The sequence below is a fragment of the Oncorhynchus gorbuscha genome, linkage group LG13, assembly GCF_021184085.1.
Source record: "Oncorhynchus gorbuscha isolate QuinsamMale2020 ecotype Even-year linkage group LG13, OgorEven_v1.0, whole genome shotgun sequence".
NCBI lineage: Eukaryota > Metazoa > Chordata > Actinopteri > Salmoniformes > Salmonidae > Oncorhynchus > Oncorhynchus gorbuscha.
This window is the reverse complement of record NC_060185.1, coordinates 59864805-59875351: the sequence shown is the minus strand read 5'-3', so window position 1 is coordinate 59875351 and position 10547 is coordinate 59864805. Positions and strand designations below refer to the sequence as shown.

The window sequence follows — 10547 nt, the reverse complement described above, 5'->3', positions numbered from 1 at the left end:
AGTGTCAATGCACTTTATGTATTGGCTCTGAATATGCAACACATAAACAAGGACTGTAAAGATATGAATTCAACTATTTGAACTACTGCGATTGTGTGTTGTCTTGTCCTTGTGGTGTAACACCAAATCATAGTAGCACAGGGATACTTCAAGACCTACTCTACTCTATTTACTCCAGTGAGTGTGTACAGTCTCAACCATTGACACATCAATTAATGCCCAACTTGATAGTATAATGTCCAAACCTTCACATGTTGTTCATTAGGATTTTATTTTTTGGAGGCAAATCAATAAAATATGTACTTTTTACAGTATATGAGGAACATTTCTACAGTTTAATAATGTAAACAATCTCTGAAGAGAAATGTATTCAGTTTCAAATGAAGCCATAGTCTTCATTTTGAAACTATTTACATGAATTAAAATATAATTTATAACAGCAGATAATTTCAGTCTATAGATAAATGTAGCTACGAAACTAGATTTTAACAATTCAAAAGTACTGAAATGCATTTTGTCTCCACATTCTGAAGACATCTGAAAATCACACAAAACAGGGAAAAAAACACCATTAAAAGACATCCAAACTAAGTGGCGTATAAATAAAAAATAATAAAAGTAAAATAAACCAACAGATGTAAAAATATAAAATCTTACTAGCAGTATTTACCGTTTACCAAAACTACATTAAAAAAGGAAATCATTTTGTGAATTTTGATAGTTATTAGATGTAAATAGACAACAAAAAAAATCAAGAGCAATTAAAAAATCTAAACAGGAAAAACAAACAATGTATGCCCTTTTATGTCCATATTTCTTCCGCCAAAGACCCGCTCACAGCTAGCTAGATTGTGACAGTTTGCAGCCCCCAAAGTGGCCATTGACATCACATTACCATTATGTTATCAGATGTTTTCTGTGAGTTGACAGAAAGCGCTCTGTCTGTTGGGATACAAAATAATCTTTGATACACATGGCCATTTTACATCTAGGGTACAGTGAACAATGGTGATTCAAGGACCAGTATTGCACTTTCTTTCTATAGGGCAAGTTTATTAACATGGTGAGTTTAAAGAGACATTTTCCAATGAAATACAATCGGAAAACTTAAATATGTATTTGTGTGGACTATGTAGTTGGATAATGACAGTTAAAAAATCAATCTGACAAGGCTCTCCGAATTCGATTTAAAGCCAACATCAAATATAGTTTTGGTCAACTTGCCTCAAGTTAATTTCTTGCCATTTTCTGAAATGAAGAATGGGAAGAATTGCATTCTGTTCTGACGAGGGTTACCTTTGGAAGGGGCTCAATTTGAATCATCTCCCAACCTAACAAATCCTAGATTGACAGTAGGTGTTGAAATGTGCCGAAGTGCTCTGAAACACCGAGGAAAATGGTCAACATCAAAGTTTTCTATAAGAAAGTATATAATATCTTAATATCTACACAAACACACAAATATATATTCATATGTATATATATTTATATACCTTTTATAATATGGCTGTATTGAAAAAAGTTGTAATAATAATAATAATAATAATAATAAAACACATTGGATTTGAAAGGAGATAAAACGGTAATATTAAAAGCTATAGTGATAGCTTAAGTTCCCCCCTATTGTTTTTAAGGCTCTCCACATGAGAATTTGTTTTGTTGTCATTCAACTCTACCAATGGAAGCACTCCACTGGCATCAAGTAGTCTGAAAAGTCAACAGGGGCTAAAAAGCGCAGTTTCCTTTCCATCTCTCCAAAGCTTAGTCAAACGTGTTCACAAGTTGCCAATCATTATACAAGTGTCCACTGAATTTCAACAAGTTTAACAACCCGTCTACCAACATGTGTCCGTAATAAGCCTAGCTCCTTTCATGGAAAGTTGTGAACAGATATTTCACTATTTGGGGCTTTATGTGCAATGGTATTATTGTTATACATGATTGTTTTTAAATGTATGGCATGACTGACCACATTATTATTATTTGTCATTTTATATATCTCTTTTTTAACAGCAGTTCTACAACGTACAGTACAGGATCAGTTTTCAAGGATTTATTTTAACAACCAACCACTGAAATAACCACTTCCAATCTTTGAGAAAGGCTGTCTCATAGATATATGTATTGCATCTCAATTGCGTAAAAAAAGAAAAAAAAAATCGTCAAAAATATTGAAATCATTTAAAAAGAAATTCAACTTTCTATAGCATATCTAAAGGGATACTTTATACAACAGTGTTTGACTTGTGTCAAGTCATTTTAAAATAAATTCCCTTCAGTTCAGTTACTCCCTGTATTGTTCAACCTTGCATCTTTAAACAGTTTATCCTTGCCAGTCTGATTTGCAATGGTGTCCCACCACCTTTATAACGCACATCTACAAATCGCTGTATAGACACAACGATACATTTCATGTTTACACTACGTATAGTGCTATATACACATTATATATATTTTTTTTAAATGTAAACCAGCACATTCTCTCACTTTTTAGTAGTATACATACTAAGCACAAATAGTCATTCAGCTTTTCCTCTTTTGATTAGCAAGTTTTTTTTGTTTGATTTTTTATCAGTATGTATAGCACTAAATATTTGTCCTTTTTTTTCCTTTAGTAAACCTACTAGGGTAAGCCACGAAGGCACATCCTGATAGGATACTCTAACACTGAATAAGGCGTCTTTGTACTTAGTGTGCGCTCTAATAAAGTCGAACGAGAATTCAGTGATGTAAACATTCAATTTCATGTGTGTTACAGAGAAGATTAGATAAATGGAGAAGATTAGATAAATGGGGAAGAGGGAGAGAGAGAGACAGGGATAATCTGTTAGAAAAAAAGGAAGGAGGTTTGCCAAGGCTGGGGCAGCACGAGGCCCCATGCCCACACACAGAAGAGCTAGGCTGTACAGTATTGAGGGGCTGGGGGACCTGGTCTTTGAAGAAAACAAGACAGAGAGCGGGAGAGAAGAAAATTGGTTTTCAGTCTCCCAGCACACCAGAGGACCACGGGTCCTTCTGGGATCCCCAGCGATGGCAGCGCCAACTCGAACACGAGACAGACAGACAACACACCCAGGTACACATTGGATACACGGTCCAAAAACTGACACGCAAACTATTTTAGAGTTTTTAGCCACGAGGCGAGTTATGGGAGTTTTAGTAGGAAAAGCAAGCTGAACTCCTCCACCAATAAGAAAGGATAGCTTGGGAGAAGTAAATGAGTGTTTCAGAGGAGGAAGAGCCAGAGTAAAAAGGGGGAGAGAGCACCCGAGAAGAAGGATCTAAATGAGGTGGAGACGCTTGTCTGATGTGGTACCATCCAGATCTCTGGGAAAATTCAACAGAGTTCAACAGACTTTTGATTTACCATCCCTCTCTCTGGTGTGAATGGTGCCGTGAGCCTTGGACACTCTCTCCCTCAGCTATGCTGCTGGGTGCATCACAAAGAGACAGGCTGCAATGGAGCTCTATTAAAGGAGCACAACTCCAGAGACTTGGATTCGGGTAAGGGCTCTACATTCAGATCAGTGAAGTGTACATTCCATTACTATAGTATACGTTATATTCTAGAACCTGGAGTAAATGTCTGACTCTGCTCTGTCCTTGGCTGGGTTGCGCTTACTGATTGAGATCAGACATGTTCAGATAGTACAAACAGCGCAGAGAATTGGCTGGGATAGACTGTGATTCTGCTCTGGAGAGTGTGTGAGTTTTCATATGGTAAATATGCCTCGAAGTTAACTTCATGACATAATAGTGTTAGTTGTCATAGCCCCATTTATGTGGAATTGGTAGGATAGGAAGTGACTGCCATCCTAGATCAGCGTAACCATGTTGTGAGAGTGGCGAGCTTAGCAGCAGTGGGTAGGTAACCTATAGAGTAAAGCAGCCAACAGCATAGCAGTGTTGAGTGGCAGAGTAGGAGAAAAGTCAAGTGAGGAAACATGATTACCTCGTTAGAGTGCATAGATTAAATCAAGGAAGCACTAAAATGACAAAAAACAAGATTTTTTTTCTCTTTTCATTTTCGATTTGTAAACTCTAAGCTGTTCGAAGGATTTTTTTGTTTTTGTATTTTATGTCATAACACACACAGTTTGAACATCCACAATTTTGCTAATATTAAGCAGGTTTTGTTATATACCGTACGAACGTAATGGCGAATACAGCTTGCAGTTCCACCAGTAGTGACCAAGGGGGTACAAAAAAACGACACACACACGCAGACACACACACCACAACGACCAACAGAGGGAGCAAGGTTTGCTACAGAGGTCTCGCCCGCCCACACGCCCATCGGCTCTCAACGGGACCACGACGAGTCACAACAAAGTCATGAACACAGACAGGAAGCAGCTTTTTGTGTTCAGATACATTATATGTTGTTTTCGTTGCTTTTTTTCTCTCCTCCATCCCTCCAACCCCCGCTAGCTTCCTCTGTAGTATCCTCAGCTGAAAGAGACAAGGCCCGTTTCTTATTCCAATGTTAAAAATGTAAACATGACGAGGTGCCTTGGTTGAGGTACTGAGCCGAGTCTGGGGTTGGTATGAGGGTTCTAAGGCGAGGCCCAGCCGAGGCACCGTCAGCGATGCAGGCTCTTCTGGGCCTCCTTCAGCAGGGTGTCAAAGTCCAGGGCGTCATACTTGCTCTTCACCGGCCCTGGTCCAGCTTCGTCTGGAGAGGGAAACACACAGCTTAGTTAGAACAGTGTCATCATAGCCGTCAACATTACATGGAGATACAACTTGTACAATATCTCAGCGTTGCCGCCATCCAACAGATCATACTCCTTTGGGGCAGGTAGCCTACAGGTTAGAGCGCTGGGCCAGTAACCAAAATGTTGCTGGATCGAATCCCCGAGCTGACAAGGTAAAAATCTGTTGCCTCTGAACAAGGCAGTTAACCCACTGTTCCCCGGTAAGGCGTCATTGTAAATAAGAATGTGTTCTTAACTGACTTGCCTAGTTAAATAAAGGATGCATTGTAATTACAGAAAGATGCCCATAATATATCTACCACTAATAATGAAATGATAGTTTCACAGCATTACTTTTTATGTGAGAAAACAAGCGTCGGATACTGTAGGGAATCATTGTACCATCTAAATTGCTGTGAAATATACTAAATATATTTATATTGTGAAATATACTAAATATATTTCACAGCGATTGAGATGGTACAATGATTCCCCACACTATTCACGACATGTTTTCTCACATAAACTGAAACTGAGCGAACATTGTAGAATTTTAGCAAACATGAGCCATTTCCACAAGATAACACAGCCACAAAGACAGAACAGCTTTCCCAGTTTGACAACAGTTGCCACTGGGCGGGAGAAATCCATTTGAAAATACCACAGCCAATCACAACACTGGTGGGTAATACCGTGAAACCCTATCATTCCACTATTAGCGGCAGATATATCATGGACATTTTCTGAAATTACAAGGTAAATATTTGAAGAAATCCAATGAGTAGCACCTTTCAACGACTTTCTACATTCATGGTTTGACTATACTCTGACTGTATCTCTGTTTACCCAGATCTATATATCTCTTCCTGCTGAGCCTGTGCATGCCACCCCCTCCGTTCTGGAAAAGTGGCTCTCGTCTGTGCCTCTGGATCTGCTGCCCGCTGGGTGCCGGACGGAACTTGATGACTCCACAGCGTTCCCTATGCGCACACACACACAAGCGCACGCAAACACACACATCAACACACACAAAAAAAGACAGAGAGTTTCGGCACGTGGCCCACACCTTCACTGCATTCCGTACTCTGGAAGGTCACAGACAGGCCAGGCAGGCTGATAAAAAAAGGACCTACTCGTGTTTGGTGATGACTTTGCAGTCCTCCGGGTCTCCAAAGGCCTCGAAGCGTTTGCGCAGCATCGTTTGTGTGACGCTGCTTGGCAGGTTGTGTATGTAGAACACTTGGCAGTTGTCCTAGGCAACGACACAATGGCAACCGTCAGAACAAGACACTTGCCGCAGTGGCAAATGATGCCGACTTCACACACACTGGAAAAACTCATAATAGCAGAACTGGTGTTTACCTCGTCAATTTGAAGCACAGACTTGGAGATTTTGTTTCTCTGCTTGTCTCCGTGGCACGTCTCAGAGTTCTCACAGCTGAGGAGAGAGACACAAAGCAGAGACAGAATAAGACGGGAGCTAATGGAAGAACCTGAGTCGCATGCCAATGAGAGAAGACATTGGCATGTGACAGTGGTTTATATTCTCACCTGAAGTCGGGCTTGCTGCTAGGCGAGTGGGGCTGGCAGCAGCTGGAGTGGAGAATGGGGGAGGGTGAACGGGAGGAGCGTTCCCCCTCTTCATCTGAGTTGTGGGGGGATAAAGCGTCCCCCTTTCTGTCAGCCCTGTTACCGTTACTCAGGTACTCTGGCACCTTGGAAAAGAGCCTGTCTTCACGCTGCTGTTCCAGCCTCTTGTCCCCTTGGACCCTGCGCTCAGCCCTGTCCCCATCCGGAGAGGAGCGTCCGAACAGCGAGTGGGCCAGCATGGCGGCGGTTCTCTTCCGGCTCTCTCCCAGACTCAGCAGGCAGTAGTCGTGGTCTCCGAACGTCCTGTGGACTTTGGGTTCTGCATCGATGGCCTGGCCCATCTTGCGGAGCTGGGCGTAGAGTTCAGTCTGCTCGGGGAGCTTGCGGGAGTGGGCCCGGGTCAGCCACGAGCCCTTCGGTGTGGATTCTCCTTTCCCCTCTGGCTTGAACAGCTCGTCCTCCACTTGCTTGTGAGGGGGGGTGGTGGGAGGGGTGAGGCCTGAAAACACACGCCACTCTATTAAGTCACATGTACCTCACAGTGGTGTCAAACAGCTCCGTCGGGTTAACATCAGAGAAACGTCACGTTTTAAAACACTGCTCATGTTTAACTGTTACTGGGTGTACTGTCTGTTACTCTGTTCACTTCTATCGGTCTTTCAATGGCTTTCCCAATTCAACAAATTGCTCTGAGGCTGTTATTTTGTAACATTACAGTAACACAGCACCTTGGTACGGCACAAGGCGAGCACACGATCGCATATTCATTTTGACCGAAGTGCGTATTTGACTTTCAGTTGTTAACATTACGGCTTTTGAGGAAGATATCAGCGGCAGACACTGTAAAGCATTGTTATATTTGTCTTCTCCGCTTCCCAAGTAGCTATGCAACCAAATTAGCCATGTCAAGATGACATTTACCCAGGAGACAGATCACGTCATTAGATTCCAGTCATGCTCTTCACAACACGATACAAATGCATTCCCCCTCTCCTCTACTGCTTTGCTACCGAGCTGTGTTAGCAATAGTATATCTCAAAGAGATAAACCAGTCTACAACATAGTATATTTGCTAGACTTTACTTCCCTCTAGACAAGCTACTTTTGACAGACAAGGGTATAGCTCCAAAATGTTGTCTCGTCAAGCCAAGGCGTAAAAGACGTCAAGGTGATCAACACCAACTCAAAGCCCCAACATTACCTGCTGTGCCACACAGGTCCACGCTGAGAGTCTGCTCAAAGGGCCTGTTGGCATACTGTGTGTCTCTGATCATGGGGAAAAGAGAGAGAGAGACAGATTGCAGAGTCATCATCAGGGCCAGGGGAAGGGGGTACGGGTAGTGGGGCGACAAAAGGATGTACTGCTCGGTGCTCTGATTTGACTTTTTTTTAAATAGGATTTATTTTCTTTTGTTGGAGATTGTATTACATTATCATTGTGAACGTGAACTACATGAGAATAGCTTTCCTTTATAGCCGTCTATGATTGGTATTACAGTACAAGCTCCTTCTCCTATTGAGGTCTATTTTTGGATCTGTGTTACCATGAAAGGCTTGTGTGGAGTGCTTTGGGGATATTACAGAGTCCACAAAGCTGAAAAAAAACAACTATCTAGGGGGCCAGAGAACAGCACAGTCATTTCACGCACGGAAGACTTCCAGAAGTGTACATTAAAATAGCTTTGTGAGTCCAGTGGGGCTATGGGCAAGCAGTATATGTATTGTAGTGTATAGGACTATAGTACGGAAAACAAACCCAGTAGATTTGGGAGTCAGCGGCAGACAGAGGCAGGCGCGTTTCTCTGCAATCAGAATGACAGAAAGAGCCATTGGTACCAATGATTACATACATGGTCAGAGAACACAACAGTAGAGTCAGCGGGTATAAAAACAACATTTTACCAGCCGTTTAACAGTGGCACTTGTGTTATTCATTCACATCAAATTGAAGAAAGATGCTGCATGATGGAGCCATGTGGACTGAAAAATCGGGACAGGCTTTGAGAGCTTGGGGCTTCTGACATCGTCGCCATCTTGCCTTACCGTTTTGACAGCAGAGGTTATCGGGTTCGGCTGCGTCTGCGTCTGCCGTGGTTTGGGAAGTACTGTTGTTATTGGCGGCGGAGTCTTTCTCCGGGTCGTCTCCCGGGGGGTGTTTGACCGCCTTGTCCTCCTCGTCAGGGCGCCGCTCCCCGGACGCAGGCTCCTCCCTCACCCGGCCTGCACGCACCTTCTTGGCGAAACGGCTGGGGAAAGAGGCGAGCCTGCGGGAGCGGCGGACTGAGAAAGAGGCGTCCTCCAGGTCAGGGCTCAGAGGGACCTCTAGGCCGCGCTCTTTCATAAACTCTGGTTTGGTTGAGCTGGCAGTCGGGCTAGGGGTCTCAGTCTTTCTGTCATGCGCTGGCTTGGTGATAGCATCTCTGTTATGGGTGTAGGGGGGGCTGTGGAGTCTGTAAGGCTTGCTCACGTCAAAGGAGTTGACCGCTTTGAGCAGTTCGCGCAGCAGAGAGTTGGCTTTGACCTCCCGTCTGCGGGTAAAGGCGAGGCGCGGCCGAGGGGCGCAGCTCTGGGCCTGGGGGGCAGCCTTGTGACAGTTCGGGTGGATCAGGGTCGTGGGGCACTCGGGCCTGGCCCTGCGTACCTGGCCTGGGCATTCACGCTCCTTGCGCTCCCAGCCAGCCTGCTTGCGCATGGGCAGGCAGTATGTGTGCATATACTTGATGAGCTCCACCACAGATTTGAGTTCTTTCTCCGAGGAGAACTGGGGCTTGGTGGGCTCAAGGGGAGTGGAGCGTTCACTCTCACTGCCCGAGGACTCGTCCCCCTCTTCTTCCTCCTCGGACTCACTGTCCTCATCGTCATCATCTTCCTCCTCGTCCTCCTCATCCTCTGTGTCGGCTGAAGGAGTGTCTTCCGCCTCCTGTGCAGAGGTCAGGTGCCGGTGGAGCTCTGTGCACAGACGTCCTGCTGGTCGCACCGCTCGGGGCTTACGCTCCTGAGTGCTTTCACGCTACAGAAAGAAAGAGTTAGAGTTACTACCTATAAAATTACCTTGGTGAGCCTCTGTGCACTGTATGGCCCAAAATGTTAAGGATTGTCTAGGCCATGAGAACATACAGTGCCGAGGGAACAATTTCAACGTATGAGTAACCAAAACCAGCACAGAGAGCCACAAAGATTCAAAGTTATAAAACATTCCTTCATAATCATACCAACGTTCCCAGTATCATGAGAGAGAGAGAGCGAGAGAGAGAGAGTGCATCCTAGAATCTATGTAACCACCAGCTCATTGCCAGAGCTGCCCTTTCTCCTGGTCGAGACCACATCCATCTGTCACTCCAAAGCCTCAGCACCACTCACTCTAATGCCACAGATGTCACATGCCTCGGCCACCACCACCGTAAAGGAAAAGCCGGGGCAGGACAGGGGTGATAAATGAGAAAATAGCCTCACGCCATTGATCTACGTGCATGCGCGTGGGTGGAGAATGATTTTTGGAGCAACGGACACCTTATGGTAACATGATCTCCACACCAGTCCCAGTCACAAGAGGGAGATATAAAAATAAAAAACTTTGCTAATTTCAATTTGTTAGTAGTAGCTAGCTGACAGCCTAGCTTTTAGCGTTTTTAGCTTTCCACATCTCCATGTGAAATAATCAGATCTTTTTTTTTTTTTTTAAATATGCCCTGGCAAATATTTGTATACTTCCCGGAGTAGCATAAATCATTATCCCAATTTGATATGCTTGTTTGTGTATTGATTCTGAAATCAGCTAAAAATAGGACTAAAAAGCACATGGCTAGCTGGTTGTCTATAGCAGGTTCCACCATTTCACAATAGCCTGGAATTATTATTTATAAACCAAATAACTTTTTGAGTGGATTCTTGTTGTTTGGTTTACTGTTTAAGCAGTCGCTGAGATTATATTTGGTTATCAATGCAAAATAGGCTACTTTGATGAATAGCCTATATAGCCTATAGATCAGATCAAGGAACCAAACAACAAACACTTCTGCGGAAAGAATGACATGGCGCGTCTACATTTATGTGATAATGCCAGAGAAGCCGGTGTTTGGAGGATATGTTGGCACGGGTGTTGATAGGCCCGACACAAAATCTCAGGCCGGCAAACCATGCCAGTATATCCTCCAAACACCGGCTACGAGGGCATTATCACTTATATACAAACGGGTTACCAACATATTTAAATAATAATGTACATATTTTCATTAAAAAAAATGTATTTTGATGAATTTA

At 43.6% G+C, this 10547-nt stretch overlaps 1 protein-coding gene across 1 annotated transcript in view; it reads right to left on the bottom strand.

Moving 5' to 3' along the window:
- Nucleotides 1-252: 252 nt before the first annotated feature.
- LOC123993224 (peroxisome proliferator-activated receptor gamma coactivator 1-alpha-like) overlaps nt 253-10547 on the bottom strand; it is a 65047-nt gene continuing 54752 nt past the window's right edge. The window contains exons 5-12 of the mRNA XM_046295131.1: nt 8331-9297; nt 8044-8089; nt 7489-7553; nt 6249-6786; nt 6060-6135; nt 5831-5949; nt 5544-5677; nt 253-4675 (exon numbers count right to left, since the gene is read on the bottom strand). Of these exons, the coding sequence (XP_046151087.1) occupies nt 4584-4675; nt 5544-5677; nt 5831-5949; nt 6060-6135; nt 6249-6786; nt 7489-7553; nt 8044-8089; nt 8331-9297 (2037 nt within the window). The 3' untranslated portion in view covers nt 253-4583. The remainder of the gene's footprint in view (nt 4676-5543; nt 5678-5830; nt 5950-6059; nt 6136-6248; nt 6787-7488; nt 7554-8043; nt 8090-8330; nt 9298-10547) is intronic.